General features: G+C 35.5%; 2 protein-coding genes across 3 annotated transcripts; both read left to right on the forward strand.

Annotated features, from left to right (window-relative positions):
- Positions 1 to 399: 399 nt before the first annotated feature.
- LOC123313588 (cathepsin B) lies at positions 400 to 8735 on the forward strand. The gene is made up of 5 exons (XM_044898534.1): positions 400 to 557; positions 615 to 980; positions 2912 to 3112; positions 7688 to 7949; positions 8362 to 8735. Exons 2-5 carry the CDS (start codon positions 624 to 626, stop codon positions 8565 to 8567), a joined length of 1026 nt encoding a protein of 341 aa, XP_044754469.1. The 5' UTR covers positions 400 to 557; positions 615 to 623; the 3' UTR covers positions 8568 to 8735.
- Positions 411 to 24655, forward strand: LOC123313595 (cathepsin B-like). 2 transcript variants are annotated; one of them, XM_044898554.1, is made up of 6 exons: positions 411 to 478; positions 11703 to 11781; positions 11839 to 12204; positions 20555 to 20755; positions 22655 to 22916; positions 24282 to 24655. In XM_044898554.1, the coding sequence occupies exons 3-6, from the start codon at positions 11848 to 11850 to the stop codon at positions 24485 to 24487; spliced, it is 1026 nt and encodes a 341-aa protein (XP_044754489.1). In that variant the 5' UTR covers positions 411 to 478; positions 11703 to 11781; positions 11839 to 11847; the 3' UTR covers positions 24488 to 24655. The 2 variants fall into 2 exon arrangements, with proteins under 2 accessions (XP_044754489.1, XP_044754482.1); XM_044898547.1 differs by lacking the exon at positions 411 to 478 and having other exon boundaries at positions 11694 to 11781.
- Positions 24656 to 24953: the final 298 nt, after the last annotated feature.

Consider the following 24953-nt stretch of genomic DNA (forward strand, 5'->3'; position numbering starts at 1 on the left):
GAGTTCGCCAACCCATGAGGAGAAGACTGGACTTTTGTATCCAGCTGAAGGCGGCAATTGTCATCAAGTCTTGTAATTTGAAAAACTTTTTGATATATAATATAAAATTCATTGTTCGACTGCTCTACTCGAGTATTTTTTCAATAACAAATGGTTTTGAATTTTTTACTGAAAAGTTTGTACTAAGATGATTTATCATTACACGTGCTTCGCTATCACAGTAGCATCTTCAGGTGGATCATGTAATTGGGTTTCTTTAGTTTGAATATGAATTTTCATCAAGTATTGGCCTATCGTCCACATCAATTCGATATTTAGTTCACATTCTCCATACTCATAACAGATGGCAGTATTGTCCACTGCTGGGTCAGGCTGTCAGAGTCTGTTGTAGCAACGGTGATTCATGTTAATCAATATACAACAATGGAATTGTAAACAGAGTGTTTTGCTCGTACAGTGATAGCTATATCATAAACAAATTCCGCTTTCCAGAGATAAATTCTGGACTCAGAAGTCATTCGACCACTGGCAGTGAAAGCGTGAAGATTGTAATATCGGTATGTTGAGTTCGAGAACCATTTCTCACTTTCTTTGATAATTTCTAAATATTTCAGGTCCAAAGGATGAGGGCCCTTCTATTTGTAGCAGTATTTTGCTGCATCTCGTACGTTTCATGCAAAACCACGCAGAAAAAACCGCTGGAAAAGAAATACAATCCGTTATCAGATGACTTCATCAACGAAATCAACAATGCCCAAAGTACTTGGACAGCTGGAAGAAATTTTCCAGAAAACTTATCGATGTCATATATCAAGAAACTGATGGGAGTCTTGCCAAACCATAAGCAGTATTTACCAAAAGTGTTGGAATCAACTGGAGAACCAATGGATCTCCCCACTGACTTTGATGCGAGAAAAAATTGGCCTGACTGTCCTACTATTCAGGAGATAAGGGACCAAGGTTCTTGTGGATCTTGTTGGGTGAGAATAATTCTATATTTTCTTAGTGATTCATTTTATTACGGAAAAAGAGAATGTTATTTTACTCTCCTCTTCACAGATTTTGATGGTTATTGTTTTAATAGAACTCTTCATAAGAAATTAATTGATTGAGCCTTTTCGGATCATCTTATCATGGGGCATCGTATCTATGATCAAGGCCTATGGCTGAATCCTATGATACGATGATCCAAAATTGCTCCTGATTGGACAATTATCAAGCATCTCAAAATAATCAGTAGCATGATTTTCGGATCATCGTATATCTACTTATCAACAAAAGGCTTTATCGCTGAACATCTGTAATTTTTTGAAAATTTCCTAGAATGCGTTAAATTAAGACATTTAGGCTCGGTTGTTCAATTCAGGATTAAGCCGAGATTTAAGTTGATCCTGGATTAACGTGACAGATTTGAACGGAAATGTCAAAATTAATCCAGGATTAACTTTAATCACGAATTGAACAACCGGGCCTTAGATGTTGGGACATTGTGATTTCGAATTGATTCGTGCATTTTTCTAATTACCTATTGAGAAAAATGTGAAATGTATTGATCAAATGTGGATGAAAATAAAACCCAATAATTTAAAGGTTAGCTTGGTTACTTTGGGTTAGGTCAGTCAAAAACAATTTCTTGCATGAAAATATCATTTGTAGAATTATAGACATTAATGAAATGAATATACATAGGTACAATTAAATTCAGGCAGCGTGAAAAACAATTGGCTGTTTTAGTATAACTTTTAAGATATGTATCATTGAAGTCCTCACATCTCATATATATCGAAACTTTTCTTTTTTTATGTGATATTGCCATTTTATTTTGTCAGTATTTAGTTACGGAAATTCCGATTACAGAAGTGTTCTCTCACAAACATTCTACGTCACTTTTACAATCCGGCAACGCCTATTGACTAAATAATAGTTCACCATAGACTCATTAGTTAGGTATTAAATTAATGTGGTATCACATTCGGCAAGAAAAACAAATGATGACAGAAAATTTCATCGGTTTCAAGAAGATTCATCTCATTGATCGACCACTGCTGTCGAATTTATATTCTACAGCCCGTTTGTAACAGCCGAGAATTCTCTGGACAATTCTCTACCAAATTTTGGTATGAAAACGGCAGAGATTATTTTGTATGCAACTGAACAGAGAATTCGACCGAAAGTGCGTATGTAACGGTAAAGAATTCACGGCGCATGAAATCTCGAGTAAATTCTCTAGAGAATTCTCGGCTCAAAATTTTACATCGAAGGATCTATTTTGTTTTAACTGAATTTTGAGTCGAATCTTCACGTGGGAGATGGATAATAATAATAAATTATCGATTCGATTTTGGGATTTAGAAGAACTGCGAAATGACCTTATGCAATGGTTCATTTATTGATGCGCCAAACACTGAAAATAATATTTCATGACATTTTTATGATATACTTGTCATGTATTTTGATCAAATTTTCGGAAAATGAAAGTCACAAATTGAGGGTACCACGAGAGTGGGGCTTGTACCAGTAGATTTCCTATCCAACTGTATCCAAGAAGAAATTGAAAAAATGACAAAAACCTTAGGTGGCCACAATGTCACGAGTTTGCCACGCATTCTACGAAAATTTAAAAATTTAAAAAAAGTCTTCACAGATTGAAATTATAACCATGCGACTCCTTATAAAAAATTCCACCTATAAAATATAATCATCAAAATTTGTGATAGGGCATAACCCGCACTTTTACCTAAAATACTTGTATTCTCGATTCAAAGAAAGATTATAAATTTGCTCAATTACTTCTACATTATAACAAAATTTTCATTGACCAGAAAAGTGTACCTACAGATTCCGTTCATTTATCAGAACTTCAGAACCATTTCAGCAAAAGTTGATTTAATACTGAAAAGTGAAATTTCAGGCATTTGGAGCTGTAGAAGCAATGTCAGATAGAACCTGCATTCATTCTAAGGGCAAAGTGCATGTTCATCTATCTGCGGATGATTTAGTTTCTTGCTGTTACACCTGTGGATTGGGATGCAATGGAGGATATCCAGGAGCGGCTTGGCATTATTGGGTCCAGAAAGGAATAGTTTCAGGAGGAGTGTTTGGATCCAAACAGGTTAGTGAATTGATTCTTTGGATAGGCAGAAGCTCACCCCTTCTTTAAATTACTCTTGGAAATTTAAAGCGGCTCTTGAAATTAGAGATTGTACCTGTTTATAATTAATTTTGAAATTTGATGACTTCCGATCATAATTTCTGTAATATACCTACTTTTTGGATTTTATGCATAAAGTGGTATCCTTTATATATTCACAGTTAGCAATCTACTTTTCACATGAGTATGTATACACATTCATAATTGGAAATCAATTTTTACCCATTCGTATGATTTCTTGGTAACATCTGTGATGTTCATATCAGTAAAATAATATCTTTCTGAGCTGTAATCAACAAACATGTGATTGTATTGCAAATTATTCATGAGTTACTCTTTCCTCGGATAGACCTATTTAGTTCTAACTTGATTGCTATATATAGGTTGGGGGTCAGGCTGTTGATTACAGAATTAATTATTTCTTTGTTTTGAGAAAAAAAGAACCAGATTGCTCGATGAACAATTGTGTCCTTGTTTTTTTTTCATTTTTCAATCAAATGATTTCGATTCCTGTTCAGTGGAAGTACAGGGTGGGCAAAATCCGTTGTCTCCTGAGGGGATCTCGAGAACTATAGCAGCTAGAAGAAAACGGATAACACATTCTCGACCTCTTTTTTCTTGACTAATCCAAAACTGAAAACAGATCCAGCCTAACGTTCATAGATTTTGAGTTATGAACGAAAATTGAGAAATTGTCATTTTCAATGAAGCTGAATAACTCGCTCATTTGAACTAGTATTCGAAATCTGTTGTTACATTCTACAGGCATTTTTTTATGAAGAATTCGAATATGATATCAATAAATTTTTTGATCCAGTCATTTTCGAGATACGACAGGGATTTCTGATTTTTCACATATAAACTATAGGTAGTGAAAAGTTCTTTCATCTTGCTGCAATTTTTTTGCAGATTTCAAAAATGTATCATATGTCGCTTTTCACATGAATATAACGTAAGAAAAAAAATTCAATACTTTTTCCTGCTTTTCGATTCACTGCTGAATTTTCAGTAGGCTGACGTAACCATAGCGACCGTTGAAAATTCATTTATGGTTCGTGAACTCCACATAATCCTATGTGAACTCAACCTTCTGCGATAGGAATCACCGACTGACGAATAATTATTTCTTTTATCTATCGATATCGAGATCGATATCTTTTTGAAGAGAGTAGAAGACTTTCGTCTGATTATTAAAGAAGAAAATTTATTCAATTATCGTTTTTCTATTTATGAAATATAAACTTCAATAGTCAGTAATATTATAAATAAAATACGATAGCTATCTATAATTATAATTTTTACAAGAGTAAGATGATGAAAAATAGGTACTTCTGTCAACGGTAGTGTTCGAATTGTGAACCATCATAAGATAAGCATGCCAAACATCGCGAGAACAAACGATGGCAAATTAATCATCGAAATATTTATTCAGCAATCCGTTATTTCGATTATAGGCTCAGGTTCATAAAATATAAGGCAAATTCAACGGTTGCTATGGTAACCCAACCTACTTATAATCCAACAGAGAATCGAAAAGCAGGAAAAAGTGTTGTTTTTTTTCTCGTGTAACATTCATGTGAATAGCGACATATGATACATTTTTGAAATCAGAAAAAAAATTGCAGCAAGATGAAAGAACTTTCAACTATAGTTTACATTTGAAAAATCAGAAATCCCTATCGTATCTCGAAAATGACTGGATCGAAAAATTTCGTAATATCATATTCGAATTCCTCATAAAAAAGAATGTAACAACGGATTTCGAATACGAGTTCGAATAAGCGAGTTATTCAACTTCATTGAAAATGACAATTTCGTTCATAACTCAAAATCAATGACCGTTAGGCTGGATCTGTTTTCAGATTTGGAATAGTAAGGAAAAAAGAGCTCGAGAATGTGCCGTCCGTTTTCTTCTAGCTGCTATAGTTCTCGAGATCCCCTCAGTAGACAACGAATTCTGCCCACCCTGTACATATAGATACCTATAATGATATTCAATATATTTTATCTTTCACCAATTTGATTATTTTAAATAAATTTCCATGCATGAGGAATTATTGCTCGTGTCCTATTTCCTAAATAACAACGATCAATATCTAATCTTTGCTGAATAACATACTTGATTCACTTGATTGTAAATGAACGCAATGAAATGCCACCAAATACAATGGAAAGTGTGAATTTGTACAAAATTGTTTCTTCAATCCGCATCTATACAGGGTGTTCGATAACTCGACAGCCAAAATTAAATATTATATCTAAAAACGAATTCTTATCATAAAACAAAGAATACATTTTTTCCATATCGAGCTTCGTTTTGGAGATATTTGAAAAAACTCGAAAAAATGCATGTTATAGATATTCTACAAAATTTAAAGGTAAGCATGTAGGAATTTCAAGTTGTTATGTTTGTATAAAGTGCATGACATTCGGTTAGTACTTTTCTCAAAATGCAGTTCAGTAATGAAGAAATTGCTGATATTATTTACGTTTATGGATACTGTGATGAGAGCTGCATGTCGGGAATATGGCTTAAGATTTCCAAATAGACGGCAGCCTTATCGTGAAGTTTTTTCCAATGCTTTTCGAAGGCTTCGTGAGTTTGGAATTAATAAACATCGTACTGGAGGTCCACATGAACAACACAATGTTGCACAAGCAGTTGCCATTATTTTTGAACATTTACCATAGTTTTGTATTTATAAACATAAATATTTATACCATTAATAAATGTTAAATAATTTATTGAAATATTTTTATAAATTGATTATCTCCTAAACGAAGCTCGAGATGGAAAAAATGTATTTTTTGTTTTATGATTAGAATTCTATTTTAGATATAATATTTCATTTTGGCTGTCCAGTTATCGAACATCCTGTATAATTGGTCCTTTGCTCAAGCCTTACCTTTTTTTGAGTAATACCTTATTATGTGAATGGAGAAAATAATGCAAGGTCTTCGAAATGATCGAAACATCGCAGTGGCGGTCAATTTTCCAACTCTAGGATCTATCCTAAATAAGTGTCGCAAAGGAAAAATGTAGATTCCATTTTATTTGTATGCCATTTTCTGTTCGAATTTGAGATAGGTACATGGTGTAAAATAAATTTGTTGTAGTTTTTTCTCAAAATTTTGGGAACCGTTATATGAATATAAGTTATATATACTACCGTGTATGAATATAAGTTATATGCTACCGTGTATGAATATACGCAAACTGAGCTTCTGTACCAAAATTTTGACTGTTAATGGTTAGGTTAGGTTAAGTTAAGTTAGGTTTTTTTCACCTTTTCCGTATTCATTGGGCCATTATACAGGGTGTCTGTAAACAAATGCGAAGGACTTCGGGAGATGATTCCTCGATGAAAATAAGCAGCGGTAGTTCCTATAAATTTAAAAAAAAAACTGTCAACTCGCCATCGCCTTCCAAAGGCTGTATCTTTGAAGGGAGGTCGATTTCGAAAAAAAATTATAAGAATAACCCCTGCTTATTTTCACCGAGGAATCATATCCCTCGTCTTTCACATTTGTTTACAGACACTCTGTATAGTGGAGATCTCAAGGTTAGAGTCCTTGTCCACTAATTTTGACGCCACTGGAAAAATTTTACATTTTGACATGAAATTTCAAAGTGCCAATTTATTTTACACAAAAACGATTTTCTCGGTCTTTTGCTCCAAATGACACCGTTTTCCAGAAAAATAACCTTTTAAATGCTTTTTATGAACAAGAACAAACGGTTTGAATGATTTGAAAATGCTTCTTCGAAAAAAATAACTAGTAAATAATTTCATGTTTTTTATGATTGAAAATAAATATTTAAATAAAACGTTTTGAAAATGCTCCTTTAAAAATCAAGTAAATAATTTTTATGCTTTTTATGAACCAGTACGAACGTTTTGAAAATATCTCTCGAATAATAACCAGTAAATAATTAACAATTTCAAAGAAATTTAACAACAGTTAAATCAAAGAGAAATAAAGAATTCAAACTCGAAAAAAAATCAATGTAAATTTTTGTACGAATAAAATTCGACACCCTGTATCTCAAAAATGAAAACAAACAAATTTTCCTTTTTCATGAACAACCTTCAATTTTCCGTTGCGATACTTAATCAGGAACACCTTGCATAGTTCGAAACCCAACCGCGATGTTATATTTTTAAAGACCCTTAATGGAGATAATAAACTCAATTTGAAAGATGATTAATAATTGATATATTCAACGAGCATATTATGAAGTAGACGAGTCTCGTTATACGGTGAATCGTTCAAGTGAATAATAGCCATAGGTATATAATATCATGCGAGTAGAATACTATACTTAATCTAGGATATGAAACGATTATTTCCAATATGTATTTCCTCATTTTCAATAAAATATCTTCGACCATAAAGTTTTATAGACCAGTGAATAATGGATCATAAATCACAAGTGATTCATAAATATTCGGAACGGATAGATTTTATGATCACTTCATGCATCGATCGTGTATGGATAAAAATTATAAGACGAAGCACACTTCTCATTTTTAGGGATGTAGGCCATATGAAATAGCACCTTGTGAACATCATGTGAATGGAACTCGTCCACCATGTAACGGTGATGGGAAAACACCAAAATGCCTGAAGCAATGCCAGAAAGGTTACCCATTAGTTTACAATAAAGACAAACACTTCGGAAAAACAGCTTACTCCATATCCAGTAATCAAGATGATATTCGTAAAGAGATATACAAAAATGGGCCAGTAGAAGGAGCTTTCACTGTTTATGAAGATTTGTTGCTATACAAAAGTGGTAAGTAAATCCCATGCAAATTAAGATCTAATGTTCGGTTTCACAAAATTTTGATTTCTTTATCAGGCTTCCGTAGAACGAACCATTAATTAATTAATTTATACAGAGTGACTCAACTCGATCGATCGAGTACTGTTGTGCGATACCCAATTGTTATATCATACTCTGATTCTACATGAAATACTTTTCGATATACCCCATTTATAATAATTTATCTGTGTTCCTTTTTGATATGATTGTTTTAACATATGTATATATTGAAATGAATTTGTTAGTTGTTGTTGTTTAAACTATTATTATTGGTTAAAATGAATTGAAAAGTTGGATTGATCTGGCATTATGGTGTTCGTTCTGTGTTAGGGATCAATAAATTTTATAAATTAATAAGTAATCAGCTTGAATTTTTTTCTAGGCGTCTACCAACACATAAAAGGCTCAGTTTTGGGAGGACATGCTATCAGGATCATTGGTTGGGGTGTTGAAAAAGGAACTCCGTACTGGCTGATCGCTAATTCCTGGAATTCTGACTGGGGTGATAATGGTACCTTCAAAATACTCCGAGGATCCGATGAATGTGGAATTGAGGGTGGTATTGTTGCAGGATTGCCTAATGTTTGAATATAAACCATATTCTCTTTTCTTATTATATTCTATCGAACAAATTTCAAGCGTCATATTCATGCAATACATATTTTAAGTAGGCTTAGGATTATAGATTATTGAAGAAATGTGATCTGAAAATTGTGATCTTTATTTTGAGAGGCCAATAAATTGAATTGGGATTTAGTTTTCATTAATTGTTATTTTGTATTCTTCATAACCATCTACAACAGGTCAGTTTGATATAAACCTTGAGTTAAATCCGTCAGGCGCTGTGATGTTTACCAATTCGGAAGATAGATGGCGCAGAATGGTGTAAACGCCAATGAGAGTTTGAAATTTGAAATTCTTCCGATTGACTACTCGACTAGAGCTCAATATTTTCTATTTATTAATTTCGATCATTGGATGATGAGAATCGAGCCATTTTTTTATCACCGGACGATTAAGTTTTTCCATAAACTCCCATGTACTAAAATTCATTCGAATGCGCCAATTTTTGACAGAGCATTCACAAATTGACTGGATTATGGAGGTCTAGTTGGAGAGGTTTCTAGAGTCCTTGGGTTGCATTTTATAACCTTAGTTGATATGAAGTTTTCTTATATTTTGACCTCCGGAATCGCCCCTGAAGTATGTGACGTTAAATCTGAACACCCTATATATCTGTACTTTTGAAGGACCCATATTCCGAATGTTTAATAGTGTCTTTATCGAGTCTGAATCAGGCCCTGCATCTAACAGAAAAAAATCTTCAAATGAATTGTACAAATAGCCTTAGATAAAGGTTTTTTTTTCGAAGGAAAAGAAGGAAAAAAAAAGAATTTTAGCTCTAGAGCTGGACGAATTTTTCGAGGAAAAAGAAATTTCATAAAATAGAATTTTTCCACAGCAACACAATGTATCGAAAAAAAGACGAAAACATCCCTATGTAATGACCTAACGATCCACCCAACATAAAGAAAAACTTTGTAAGGCCCTCAGTGTTTCTGAATTCTCAGCCAAAAGATGTGAATTTTTCGCTTCTTTATATTCTCAATTCTCACCCTGTACAACAAGAAGAACTTGAAAAAAAATACCTTGGCCAGTTGCGTTTACACTAAGAATTGTGATATGCATCACTGTTGAAAAATCCAACATCGGCGAAGAAATGTCAAAGTTAAAGTTACAATTTCAATAAAATGAGGTGATTACATAGAAAATGGCGATATTTCCATAGCAACGCATTGTATCGGAAATGTGCCAAGGTGCTGACCTAACAGTCCACCCAGCATCAAAAAAAACTTTGTAAAGACCTCTAAATATTCTCCAACTCTTCGTCAAGAAACGAAAATTTTTGCTGCTTCACATTCACACTCTATACAATAAGAATGGCATACTTGAAAAAAATTCTCCATCAATCTACGGTATTTTGTTGACATCAGAGTTAATATAGTACACGGGGTGTTTCATAAACTTTGCGAACAAAATCAGGATATTAATCTTTGTTTTATTTGGAGTCCTGAGTGGGCTTTTGTCTGGAAATACTTCGTATCCAAGATACAGGGCGTTATATGTTCTCCGAATAAATCACAAATTCCTTGAGTTTCGCAACCCATAAGGAGAATACAAAAAGAAGGAATACTGTATAAAAAGATATACAGTACTCCAAGCGCCTAACCGGACGCATCGGAAGAATGAAATATTAATGGAATCAACAATTCCGAAGGAATTGTCGTTCCAATAACGTGAGTTAGTCATGAACTATCATAGGAAATCCCAGAGAAGTCGAAAAATTCAAGTGCAACTGTAGACCGGTTTCGGGATCATTTTCCCTCGTCAGTACAGTATAGCACTGAATCTCTCGATCGGAGGATGGTGGTCTTATGCGATCTTGGGACGTCGCTTTGAGATATCTCATCACGATACGAGATATCTCAAAGCGACGTCCCAAGATCGCATAAGACCACCATCCTCCGATCGAGAGATTCAGTGCTATACTGTACTGACGAGGGAAAATGATCCCGAAACCGGTCTACAGTTGCACTTGAATTTTTCGACTTCTCTGGGATTTCCTATGATAGTTCATGACTAACTCACGTTATTGGAACGACAATTCCTTCGGAATTGTTGATTCCATTAATATTCCATAAGGAGAAGACTGGACTTTTGAGAGAACAATATACGTAATAAAAGAATGATCACGCCTAATAACAGGGAGGCAATGAATACAATAATAAGGATAAATTCAGATGCATACCACCCGACGATATGAATATCAACAAGTGTTACGATCTGAATTAAACTAGCCAATTTGCCATCGTCAAGGCCCCAAATGGAGTACGCTCCATCGAAGAAAAGCAGATGCTGATCATGGTTTCGGTCTCATTTGACCTCATCAGAGCAACATAGCATTTTTCTACGATAGAGAACGTTTGGAATTGATGTACCTTTATTCAATATTAGGGAATTAGGGAAAATATGGGACATATGCTATTGTCTTCGTCTTGGTTTCTATATGGAGGGGATTGAATCGGATACCGTTTCATATTGGATGGCGCTCTGGGTAAATGTATAGTACCCAGTACCACTTGCCAATATTGAATAAAGTTCCATAGTAGAAAAATGCTATGTTGCTCTGATGAGGTCAAATGAGACCGAAACCATGGTCTGCTTTTCTTCGATGGAGCGTACTCCATTTGGGGCCTTGACGATGGCAAATTGGCTAGTTCAATTCAGATCGTAACACTTGTTGATATTCATATCGGCGGGTGGTATGCATCTGAATTTATCCTTATTAATATACGTAATGTTCATGAAACACTCTGTATATAGGAACATACTACATAGTATAAAAAAACAAATATAGTTATAGGTTATTTAATCTACAAACAAAAAATCGAATTACATGGTTTTTACTAAGATGATTACAATCATTACAATTGTTTCGCTATCACAGTAGCATCTTCAGGCGGATCAAGGTAAACTTACGTGTAGCGGTTAAATAACTCATCCGAGTTTCTTTAGTTTTCATCAAGTAATGGCCTATCAACCACATCAATTCAATATTTAGTTCACATTCTCCATACTCATAACAGATGGCAGTATTGTCCACTGCTGGGTACAGTGACTATATACTATATATAGTCACTATATGTACTATATCATAAACAAATTCTGCTTTCCAGAGATAAATTCTGGACTCAGAAGTCATTCGACCACTGGAAGTGAAAGCGTAAAGATTATAATATCGGTATGTTGAGTTCGAGAACCATTTCTCACTTTCTTTGATAATTTCCAAATATTTCAGGTCCAAAGGATGAGGGTTCTTCTATTTGTAGCAGTATTTTGCTGCATCTCGTACGTTTCATGCAAAACCACGCAGAAAAAACCACTGGAAAAGAAATACAATCCGTTGTCAGATGACTTCATCAACGAAATCAACAATGCCCAAAGTACTTGGACAGCTGGAAGAAATTTTCCAGAAAACTTATCGATGTCATACATCAAGAAACTGATGGGAGTCTTGTCAAACCATAAGGCGTATTTACCAGAAGTGTTGGAATCAACTGAAGAACCAATGGATCTCCCCACTGACTTTGATGCGAGAAAAAATTGGCCTGACTGTCCTACTATTCAGGAAATAAGGGACCAAGGCTCTTGTGGATCTTGTTGGGTGAGAATAATTTTATATTTTCTTAATGATTCATTTTATTACGGAAAAAGAGAATGTTATTTTATTCTCCCCTCTCCCCTTCACATTTTTTTTTTTTTTTTTTTTTTTTTTTTTGGTGTAGCAGGGGGAAAATCTGCAAACAGACGAACACACCCTCTGCTGAGGGGGAACAGTGTGGGGATTCTCACTCTCTGAGCTCGAGACCCACTAAAAACCCTTAACTGCTTCTCCATAGGTTCCGGGCATTTTGCCTATTAACCAGTTGACTCTTATGGTTTCTGGACTCTCACACGATCATAGTCGTGTTGATAGTTGTATGCTGCCTATAGCTTTTATAGGTTAAGCTCTTCTTTGGTTACATTTAAATCCTTAACTGATCTCTCGGTCTTCGGTGGTAGGTTCTTGACCTTCTAGCTTCTTCTGTTGGATCGTAGTCGACTAATCTTCGTAGTTCCTCATTTGGATGTTGTTTGGCTTTGTCGAATATCCTTTCCGCCTTTCTCTTCATAAATTCTGTAACTGGTTCCCATTCCAAGTCCTTGTAGATTTGTTTGTTCCTAACAAACCAGGGTACGTCCATCGCCATTCTAAGGAGTTTATTCTCAGTGGCCTGTATTCTCTTGATGTGGGTCTTGGCTGCGAAGCCCCATGCCGCCGATCCATATGTGAGTTGTGGTCGCGCAATAGTTTTAATCATCGTCAACTTGATGTTCTTATTCATATGACTTGTTCTGCCTATGAGTGGATAAAGTTTACTCATTGCGGCTTTTGTTTTATCAACAGCACATTTGATGTGGTTTTTCCATGTAAGTCCTCTGTCAAGCGTCACTCCTAGGTATGTTGCTTCATTTTTCCATTCAACCTCTTGTCCATCAACTTCAAGGTTTTCTTCCATCCTCAATCTTCTCTTTTGCAGTAATATTGCTTGAGTCTTTCTTCCATTGATTTGGATTTTCCATTTGATGCACCATTTGAGTAATTCATCTATGGCTTCCTGCAGTCTCCGGTGTATGATCTCTGGGCGTCGATGTCTGAACGCTATTCCTGTGTCATCTGCGTACAAGGTGAGCATATTCCTAGCATTCTTCGGGATATCATAAACGTATATTACGTAAAGCAGAGGTCCAAGTACCGATCCTTGAGGCACTCCCGCTTCCAATTGTCTGGTTTGAGAGGTTGCTCCATCTATCTTCACATAAAAGTTTCTATTCCTCAGATAATTCCTTATAATCTTGCATAGCTTGGTCGAATATCCTGCTCTTTTCATCTTGTAGATTAGGCCTTCGTGCCATACTCTATCAAAAGCTCTCTCGATATCCATCAGAACTAATCCTGTGGCCTGTTTGGTCTGCATTCCTTCGGTGACGTATTCTATGAGCCGTAGTAATTGGAGTTCAGTCGAGTGTTCTCGTCGAAATCCAAATTGTTCGGGTGGGATTATCTTCAACATTTCTGTTTCCTCATTCAGCCTTTTGGCGATAACCCTCTCGACGACTTTTCCTAGTGCTGATAGTAGGCTGATTGGTCTATAATTTTGAGGAAATTTCCGTTCCTTTCCAGGCTTGTTGAAAACTATCATTTCTGCAGTTTTCCATCTCTTTGGGTAGTATTCGGTCCTCATCACTCCGTTTGTTATATTCGTCAAGGCTGCTATTCCTTTTCTAGGCAATTTCTTCAACATATAATTCGTTATCCTATCTTCTCCCGGTGCTTTCCGGTTTTTCAGTTTCATTATGATCTCTTTGATTTCTGTTGGTGAAGCCGGTTTTGGAATGATTTCGGTTTCCGGTGGTTCCATCATCAGTTCTTCGTTTGCCTCCACTTCTTCTTCTAGATCTTCATTGTCATCATCATTTCTGTAATTTATTCTGGCTTCTCTCTCAATTGTGTCGGCAAGTGCTTCGGCTTTTTCAAGTCTCGTATATACCATTCCGTTTGCTCCATGCAGTGGAGGTATAACTGTCTGTTCTCGTCGTAAGCGTTTTTGCATTTTCCAAGCCGAGTGATCTATTGTATTCAGTTCCCTTAATCTCTGGTGCCATCTGTTATTACGCAGTTCTGTTAAAGCATTTTTCAATATCTGACTATGCTTATTCAGTTTCTTCTTGTCTTCTTCTCTTTTTGTTGTTCTGTAGATTTTCCTGAGTCTTCTGTTCTTTTTTATAAGTTCCTTTATATCCCTTGGCGTATCTCCATGTGAATGTTTCGGAATTGGTTTCCTTATTCTCTTGGTGCTTTCTTCATAGGCTTCTTTTATATGATTTTCCAATTTTTCAACTGCTTCATCTAATTCATCCTGGGTGTTTATTTGGGGAATTTCCCTGATTTTCTCCTGAAGTAAATTCTTATATTTCTCCCAGTCTGTGCGTTCCTTGGTTTGTGTCTCTTCTTCGTTTCTTGGGCCATGTCCCACTATGAATTCTATGGGATTGTGGTCTGAAGTTCCGTCTTCTATTGTATCAATGCTGATTTCTTCAGTGATGTCTTTCATTACGACAATGTCCAGTACATCGGGTAGTCCATTTACTCTTGGTATGTAGGTCGGTATATCAGGTCCTATCACAACTGCATTAAGTTTTTCAGCATAAATCTTCAGTCTTCTCCCGTTTGTATTTTCCACCCTACTGTTCCATTCCTGCGATTTGCAGTTAAGATCACCAATTATGATTTTCGGGTGTCTTCCTTCTAGTAGCATTTTTAGATCCTCTTCCAGCATGTCCTTATCCGGCGATTTATAAGTTGAAATAATCTTCACTTGCCCTCGATTAGTATTCACAATAATCGATATTGCTTCTACTTCTTGTCCATTGAATATTTGGTCGAAATGGTGATCCATATTCCTTCTAGCCAGTATAGCAACGCCACCTGTGCTGTTAGGTCTATCATTTCTGTAAATATCGTAATTGGGAAATGCTATCCGAACGTTGGGGTTAAGTCTCGTTTCTTGAAGAGCTATGACATCCGGTCTCTTCTCTTCAATCAGTTCTTCGAATTCTGATCTGCGGGCTCTCAATCCTTCGACGTTCCAAGAGACGATTATGAGATTGTTCTTTATCGTCGTGTCAGCCATTAAATATTCTTAATAATTTGCTGCATCTTCTTCTCAATCTCTTTCTCCAGATTCTGCATCATCGTGCTGAGGAGGTTTTTCGTGAACTTATCCAGTTCCTCAGTGATTCCAGAAATTGCTTTTCTGGTTTCGGCTTTTTTGACGGTTTTTGCCTTTTCCGTCTTTTTCTCTGGTTTCTTCGTCTCTTTGACTGCTTCGGTTGCAGTTTCCTGGGGTTTCTTCACTTCCGAAGAGTTTGGGGATGGCCTCGGTGTATTTTGTGTTGGCCTCGAGCTGGTCTGGTTCGATCTTGGCGATCTCTTGGTCTTTTTAGTGACCAATTTCCATTCGCTACATCCCTTGTAGCCCCCCTTCACATATTTTGATAGTTATTGTTTTAATAGAACTCTTCATAAGAAATTAATGGACCAATCAGAGGCCTTTTCGAATCATCGTATCATGGAACATCGTATCTATGATCAAGGCCTATGGCTGAATCCCATAATACGATGATCCAAAATTGCTCCCGATTGGACAATTATTAAGCATCTCAAATTAATCAGTAGCAGCATTTTCGGATCATCGGATATCGTATCTACTTATGAACAAGAGGCTTTATCGTTGAGCATCAGTAATTTTTTTGAAAATTACCTAGAATGCGTTAAATTAAAACATTAAATGTTAGGCTATCGTAATTTCCAATTAATTCGAGCATTGTCCCAATTACCTATTGGGAGAAATGTGAAAAGTATTGATCAAATGTGGATGAAAATAGAACCCAACAATTTTGAGGTTACTTTGGGTTAGGTCAGTGGAAAAACAATGTCTTGCATGAAAATATCATTCGTAGAATTATAGACATTGGTGAAATAAATATACCTACGATTAGATTCGGGCATCGCAAGGAGACAATTGGCCGTTTTCCAACAACTTTCAAAATATGTATCAATATTGAAATCCTCATCTCAAATATATCGAAACTTTTCATTTTTCTATGTAATATTGACATTGTATTTTGTCTGTATTTGGTTACGGAAATTCCGATTACAGAAGTGTTCTCCCAAAAACATTCTACGTCATTATTACAATCCGGCAACGCCTGTTGACTCAATAATAGTTTTCTGATCACTATAGACTCATTAGTTAGGTATTAAATTGATGTGTTCATTCGACAAGAAAAACAAATGCTGAGATTTGGAAGAACTGCGAAATGACCTTATGCAATGGTTCATTTATTTAAGCACCAAACACTGAAAATAACATTTCATGACATTTTTATGTACTTGTAATGTACACTGCGCAAAAAAATTAACGCACATTCTGAAAATCTCAATTTTAATGAAAGTTAACTCTACATTGACTTTATAACTTATTTTTTATGTTCTCTCGGGAAGGTTTTGAACGAAACAAGACACATTAAATGGAAGAAAAATTCAGGATTTCACCGAATCTTATGTGAAAGAAGAGAATTGAACAATTTTCAAAATACTGAAATGCTGATAAGTGATTTAATACTTGGTATTTCCACCCCTTGCGTCAATTACAGATCGGCAACGACGGTTCATACTCAAAATGAGTGATCTTAAAATGTTCTGATCTAATCCTTCCCAGATTTCTCCGAGTTGGATTCCTAAGTCATTAAGAGTAGCTGGATGATTTTCTGAACTTCTCAGCCTTCTATTGAGGTTGTTCCAAACTTACTCAATCGGATTGAGATCTGGACTTCTTGCTGGCCATTCCATTCAAGAGACTTCAACCTCTTCAAGGTACTCCTGAACGATGCGCGCACGATGGGGTCTGGCATTATCGTCCATAAAAATGTTCACCAATGTATGGGGCAAATGGCACTACATGCTCTTCAAGAATGTTCCTTCTATACTTATCAGCATTCATAGCTCCATTATCAACGACCACTAGGTCTGTGCGAGCAGTCAAAGATATTCCACCCCATACCATAATCGATCCTCCCCCGAAACCAGTAGTATTCAGGAAATTGCACTGAGCATATCTTTCATGTGGACGTCTGTTTACAAGGGAACGTCGATCACAATGGTAGAGGCAGAATCTAGACTCATCTGTGAATAGAACTCTTTCCCAATCGGCCTCTTTCCAATGGATATGCTCTCTCGCAAAATCCAAACGCGCCTTTCGATGGGCTGGGGTAAGAGCTGGGCCTCTTGCCGCGACACGAGGCCTTATAGTCCGGGAGGTGGTGTCACTTTTTCATTAGTGATTTATCTGCAACTCAAATGTGATTAATTAGAGAGTTGCACTATTACTGTACTCGAAATCGAAAGTCAGTCAGCGCGACCGTGGTGGGCGTGGGCGTGGGAGGCGTTGAAACTCGCCGGAAAAATCTCAAAAAAAAGTGATCGATCTGCACGTGAAACTTTGTAATAAGGTAAATTATTCATGATTATGAGTGAAAATGGCCGTCAGTCACTTTCCCGATGGTGGAAACATCGTCAGTCAGGCGGTTGAAGATATGGTCGGAAAAATGAAAATTGACAAGTGACCGATATTCACTTGAAATTTTGAAAAATGAGTATTTTAATCAAACTGAACGTAAAAATGGCCGTCAGTACGTTTATAGTGGTGGATTCTGCGTCAGTCAGGTTTCCAAATTCAAGGGCAGTGACCTGCTTCCTTTGGCGCGCTGCACCTTATGCAGTTCGACTGACGCATATTCCACCGGCATCGTGCTGGCTGTACGAGTGTACATAACAATTACTTGTTTATACAGGGTGTTTCATCATAAACTGGACAAACATATATAGTGGGTAAATGACACCGGGAGAATCACTTTTCTTTATGACATATACCCCGTTTTCGACGCATAAGCGAGAAATAAGGTGTTCAACGTCGTATTTGAGCAATATTCTAATGAGTGGGCTCAGTTATGTATAAACCTCAAAGTAACGGTTTCTGGTCACATCGGAGTATTTTTGAGTGCTCAATTCATTAAAGATGAAGAACTCCGAAAAAAAAAATTCAAAATGGCGGAAAACCTTCGATGTCCGTGATTTTTTTTGTTTCCAAATTGAATTTCATTTTCTGAATGAACACAATTTTCGAACAATTTCCTTGTAGTTTCCTACAATCAGGAAACGTTTCAACAATTTCGAGTTTTCATTTCTCAGAAAAGCGTCATAAGGCTTACCTATATTCAAACTTCAGCAACGGGATTCATGTCGTCCGATTTTCAGTTGGTTTCGTATTCTTCCCTTCCCTTGTAAATTCATCCTTAATTATCTTGTTTATATCCACCTGAACATCGGAAAATACAGGAAATGCTCTGATTTTCATGAGTACGAAACATAACACACTGATTCCATAGCCTTCCCCAGGCATCATACAGTTAAATATGAGTCCTCACCGAGTTATATAGGCATCAAATTATATAACCATTTGCCCAGTCGCTTGAAATCAATGAGTGGAAAATCTTTCAAGAGAGCAGTTAAGTTCCTTTTAACAGGTGTTACTACAGAATGGAGGAGTTCCTTAAGGACTCCATTTGTTGAATTTGTTATTTTTTTTTTTCTCTTCAATTTGTTATAATATATAATATAACTTGTCCTATACATTTCTTAAGTGTCCAAAAGAATCAATAAAGTTTATTTATTTATTTATATGATTAAACACCCTGTATAAACAAGTAATTGTTATGTACACTCGATAAATAATCGTCAGCCGGCACGATGACGGTGGAATATGCGTCATTCGAACTGCAAAAGGTGCAGCGCGCCAAAGGAAGCTGGTCACTGCCCTTGACTTTGGAAGCCTGAATGACGCAGAATCCACCACTATAAACGTGACTGACGTCCATTTTTACGTTCAACTTGATTAAAATAATCATATTTCAAGTGAGGATCGGTCACTTGTCAATTTTCAGATTTTTACGACCATCTTCAACCGCCTGACTGACGATGTTTCCACCATCGGGAAAGTGACTGACGCTCATTTTCACTCATAATCATGAATAATTTACCTTATTACAAAGTTTCACGTGCAGATCAATCACTTTTTTTTGAGATTTTTCCGGCGAGTTTCACCGCCTCCCACGCCCACGCCCACCGCTATTGGACTGACTGACGCGCGGACCTCATATGTACAAGTGAAGAACTACTCATCCTAAAAAATTCGTGTGAAGATCGATCACTAGTTCAAAAGTGACGCCACCTCCCGGACTATTAAATCATATTCTCTGAGGCGATTTCTTATTGTCTGAGTGCTAATTTGCACCTCATGAGCTGAATTTGAAGGAGGCGAGCGGTTGCAAACCGTTGTCTCAACGAAGAAACTATCAAGTAACGTTCTTGAGTGGCAGTTGTTACCCGTGGTCTACCCTGTCCTGTTCTTCGGACATTCATACCTGTCTCCCTGAATCGCTGCAACATTCTGGACACACTTGTATGGGAAACTCCAAACCTTTCTGCAATTCTTGTGTATGTCCACCCTTCTTCTCGCAAAACTACCGCTTGGGCCATGGGCGTAGCCAGGGTTGAGTTTCGGGGGGGGGTTTTAAATGAAAATTTTCTGATTTTGACATATAAAGTGAGACTCTTTGAAACTGATATCATGTGTACCTATATTATTTCGGCTACGCCCCCCTGGCTACGCCCGTGGCTTGGGCACATTCCTCTTGGGTCAAATTGCGTGTTTCGCGTTGCATAGCGATCGAGTATAGAAAATCAAACGAAAGAAAAACTATTGATCGATAGAATTGATCGAGAACAACCGATTTAAGAATGGAGCCAATACATTCAAAATCTGATAATATCATCTTTTTTTATTCCTGCTGGGAAAAAACATTTGTATTGAAGAAAACCGTTGAAAGTGGATAACATATGCATGCATAATTCTGATAAAAATAATCATCATTGAGAACACCTTCAGTTGTAGAATAAATTAAAGTTTCAAATTGGGGGTTTCACGAGAATGAGGCTTGTACCAATGGATATCCTACTGTATCCAAGAAGAAATTGAAAAAATGACAAAAACCTTGGGTGGCCACAATGCCACGAGTTTACCACGCATTCTACGAAGATTTAAAAAAGCTGTAAGTCTTCACACATTGAAATTAATACCATTCGATTCCTTATAAAAAATTCCACCTATGAAATTTAATCATCATATTTATATTCTCGATACAAACAAAGATTATAAATTTGCTCAATTACTTCTACATTATAACAAAATTTTCATTGACCAGAAAAGTGTACCTACAGATTTGGTTCATTTATCAGAACTTCAGAACCATTTCAGCAAAAGTTGATTTAATACTGAAAAGTGAAATTTCAGGCATTTGGAGCTGTAGAAGCAATGTCAGATAGAACTTGCATTCATTCTAAGGGCAAAGTGCATGTTCATCTATCTGCGGATGATTTAGTTTCTTGCTGTTTCAGCTGTGGATTGGGATGCAATGGGGGATATCCAGGAGAGGCTTGGTATCATTGGGTCCACAAAGGAATAGTTTCAGGAGGAGAGTTTGGATCCAAACAGGTTAGTGAATTGATTCTTTGAATAATCAATAATATACTTTTTGGATTTTCTGCATAATCCAATATTCACAGTAAGTAATCTATTTTTCACATAATTGGAAATCAATTTTTGCTCATTCGAAGTGTTTCTTGGTACCAATCTGTAATGTTCATATCATTAAAATAATATTTTTCTGAGCTGTAATCAACAAACATGTGATTGTATTGCAAATTATTCATGAGTTTCTCTTTCCTCAGATAGACCTATTTAGTTCTAACTTGATTGCTATATTTATATAGGTTGGGGGTCAGGCTGTTGATTACAGAATTAATTATTTCTTTGTTTTGAGAAAATAAGACCAGATAAATCGATGAACAATTGTGTTCTTGTTTTTTTTTAAAATTTTTTAATCAAATGATTTCGAATGCTTTTCGTTGGAAGTATATCTAATACTCAATATATTTTATCTTCCACCAATTTGATTATTGGAAATAAATTTCAATGAATGAGGAATTATTGCTCGTGTCCTATTTCCTGAATAACAAAGATTTATCTCTAATTTTTGTTGATTCACTTGATTTTAAATAAACGTAACGAAATGCCACCACATAAAATGGAAAGTGAATCTGTACAAAATTGTTTTTTCAATACGTACCTATCTTTTTGTTCCTCTGCTGAAGCATTCCCTTTTTTTAGTAATACCTATTATGCAAATGGAGAAAATAATACAAGTTCTTCGAAATGATCGAACAATCGCAATGGGCATCAATTTTTCAACTCTAGGATCTATCCTATATAAGGGTCGCAACGGAAAAATGTAGATTCCATTTTATTCCTATGCCATTTTCTCTTCGATTTTAGGATACAGGGTATAAAATAAATTTGTTTTGGGTTTTTCTCAATATTTTGGTAAGCGATTTATGAATATACGTTATATACCGTGTATGAACTGAGCTTCTGTACCAAAATTTCGACTGTTAATGATTAGGTTAAGATTATTTCACCTTTTCCGTATTCATTAGGCCATTATATAGTGGAGATCTTAAGATTAGAGTCCCTCTCCACTGATTTTGACGCCACTGGAAAAATTTAACATTTTGACATGAAATTTCAGAAAAATAACCTTTTGAATGCTTTTCATGAACAAGAACAAACAGTTTGAACGTTTTGAAAATGCTTCTTCGAAAAAAATAGATAGTAAATAATTTTTATTTTTTTTTATTTATGAAAACGAATATTTAAATAATGGTCTTTTTATGAACGTTTTGAAAATGCTTCTCTCGATCAATAACCGCACTAAATCATTGACAATTTCAAAAAAATTTAACAACAGTTAGAATTCAAACTCGAAAAAAAATAATATCAATGAAAAGTCCTGTAGTTTAAACGGTTCGTAGGATATTGGCAGAAGAAAAAAAAATTCGACACCCTGTATCTCAAAAATGAAAAACTAAAGACAAACAAATTTTCCTTTTTCATGAACAATCTTCAATTTTCCGTTGCGAAACCTAACCGCGATGTTACAATCATTTATAAACACCCTCAATGGAGATAATAAACTCAATTTGAAAGATGATTAAGAATTAATATATTCAACGAGCATATTATGATGGAGACGAGTCTCGTTTGGTAAATCGTCCAAGTGAATAATAGCCATAGGTAATATCATTCGAGTAGAATACTGTATTTCATCTAGGATTATGAAACGATTATTTCCAGAATATCTTTCCTCATTCACAATAAAATATCTATGTTTAGTCTATTTTTGCGACCATAAAGTTTCATAGACCAGTGAATAATGGTTCATAAATCACAAGTGATTGATAAATATTCGGAACGGATAGATTATGATCACATCATGGATCGATCGATTGAGTATAGATAAAAATTATAAGACGAAGCACATTTTCTCTTTTTTAGGGATGTAGGCCATATGAAGTAGCACCTTGTGAACATCATGTGAATGGAACTCGTCCACCATGTAATGGTGATGGGAAAACACCAAAATGCCTGAAGAAATGCCAGGAAGGTTATCCATTAGTTTACAATGAAGACAAATACTTCGGAAAAACATTTTACTCCTTATCCAGTAATCAAGATGATATTCGTAAAGAGAAATACAAAAATGGGCCAGTAGAAGGAGTTTTCACTGTTTATGAAGATTTGTTGCAATACAAAAGTGGTAAGTAATAAGTAAAGTGTGCTTCGTATCGTTAAACAGGGTGTCTGTAAACAAATGCGAAGGACCTAGGGAGATAATTCCTCGGTGAAAATAAGCAGGGGTAGTTCCTATAATTTTTTTTTTTTAATCGACCTCCCTTTCAAGATACAGCCATTGGAAGGCATTGTAAGTTTTTATTTATTCCGAGAAAAGTATCGACTGTATCGAAATTTTGCAGGAGACTTTTTTCTCCAGAATTGAATGGGAAACCATAAGAGAATTTTATTGTTCGAAAATCTATCCCACGGTAACAATGTTTGAAGAAAAATCATGAAGGGGTTGTTATTTTGAACCCCTAATAATAAAGTTATGAGATTCAAAAAAATTGTACGAGTAACATCTACTTAGTGCTTCATATTATGTATTGCTTCATGATTCAGTGTTTTTTAGAACCCGTAAAAAAATTAAAAACTATCAACTCGCCATCGCCTTCCAAAGGCTGTATCTTGGAAGGGAGGTCGATTTCGAGAAAAATTTATAGGAACTACCCCTGCTTATTTTCATCGAGGAATCATCTCTCTCAGTCCTTCCTTTTTCATTCAAATTTGAATACCCTATTTTTATATCATATCCTGAATCTACATGAAATTCTGATTTCGAAAATTCCCATTTTTTGTTATTTATGAAAACAATGAAGGATAATGGGAATAGGACGGCCTTTCAAAAATAACTTCTTGATCAAGCGACGTTTCGTCTGTATATTCAGACTTCTTCACGCCAAAATTAATCGGCTAACCAAATCCTCGAATTTACAGGGTATGAGTGAAATCTCAGTCGAATATACAACATGATCAACAAATCGCAGAAAACATCAAACTTAAAAATAACGAAATACAGGAGTAGAAATGGAACAACTGACATTTTAAATATAGCAATAATTCATTGTTTTCATAACTGATAAGGACGTGAATATTTTTAGGTTATAATTTATCTGTGTGCCTTTTTGACATAGGTAGGCCACTTCCCACAAATTCCACAAATTCCAACTAGAGATCATATCTTGAAAACCCTTCGAAATGAATATATCATTATTTTTAATTAAATTCTCGAAGATTTTCCAAGTCTTCTTTAGTTTTTCGAATAACTCTTGAGGTGTCAATTCAGCCAAAGTTTGAATCATTCTCGTAGCCCAAAATTGTTATCTACCTATCGAGCACCGTAGGCTCACCCTGTAGATATTGATCATTGCATCAAATCAAACAATGAATTTGTTAGAATTTAAACTATCATTTATCAGTTAAAATGGATTGAAGTTGGATTTGAGATTATGGTGCTTGTTCGGGATTGATAAATTTCATAAAAAATCAGCTTGAATTTTTTTCCAAGGTGTCTACCAACACGTAAAAGGCTCAGTTTTGGGTGGACATGCTATCAGGATCATTGGTTGGGGTGTTGAAAAAGGAACTCCATACTGGCTGATCGCTAATTCTTGGAATTCTGACTGGGGTGATAATGGTACCTTCAAAATACTCCGAGGATCCGATGAATGTGGAATTGAGGGTGGTATTGTTGCAGGATTGCCTAATGTTTGAATATAAACAATATTCTCTTTTCTTACTATATTCTATCGAACAAATTTCAAGCGTCATATTCATGCAATACATATTTTAAGTAGGCTTAGGATTATAGATTATTGAAGAAATGTGATCTGAAAATTGTGATCTTTATTTTGAGAGGCCAATAAATTGAATTGGGATTTAGTTTTAATTATTTGTTATTTTATATATAACCATCTACAACAGATCAGTTTGATATAAACCTTGAGTTAAATACGTCAGGCACTGTGATGTTTACCAATTCGGAAGATAGATGGCGCAGAATGGTGTAAACGCCAATGAGAGTTTGAAATTTGAAATTCTTCTGATTGACTACACGACTAGAGCTCAATATTTTCTATTTATTCATTTCAATCATTGGATGATGTTAATCGAGCCATTTTTTTATCACCGGACGATTAAGTTTTTCCATAAACTCTCATGTACTAAAATTCATTCGAAT

The sequence above is a fragment of the Coccinella septempunctata genome, chromosome 1 (assembly GCF_907165205.1).
Source record: "Coccinella septempunctata chromosome 1, icCocSept1.1, whole genome shotgun sequence".
NCBI classification, from domain to species: Eukaryota; Metazoa; Arthropoda; class Insecta; order Coleoptera; family Coccinellidae; genus Coccinella; species Coccinella septempunctata.

What these genes read in the sequence shown, in the direction of transcription:
- LOC123313588 (XM_044898534.1), top strand. Translation starts at nt 624, where the DNA reads ATGAGGGCCCTTCTATTTGTAGCAGTATTTTGCTGCATCTCGTACGTT. An exon ending in GTTCTTGTGGATCTTGTTGG is followed by an intron (nt 981 to 2,911) that starts GTGAGAATAATT and finishes GTGAAATTTCAG; the next exon opens with GCATTTGGAGCTGTAGAAGC. An exon ending in TTTGTTGCTATACAAAAGTG is followed by an intron (nt 7,950 to 8,361) that starts GTAAGTAAATCC and finishes ATTTTTTTCTAG; the next exon opens with GCGTCTACCAACACATAAAA.
- LOC123313595 (XM_044898554.1), top strand. Translation starts at nt 11,848, where the DNA reads ATGAGGGTTCTTCTATTTGTAGCAGTATTTTGCTGCATCTCGTACGTT. An exon ending in GCTCTTGTGGATCTTGTTGG is followed by an intron (nt 12,205 to 20,554) that starts GTGAGAATAATT and finishes GTGAAATTTCAG; the next exon opens with GCATTTGGAGCTGTAGAAGC. An exon ending in GAGAGTTTGGATCCAAACAG is followed by an intron (nt 20,756 to 22,654) that starts GTTAGTGAATTG and finishes TCTCTTTTTTAG; the next exon opens with GGATGTAGGCCATATGAAGT.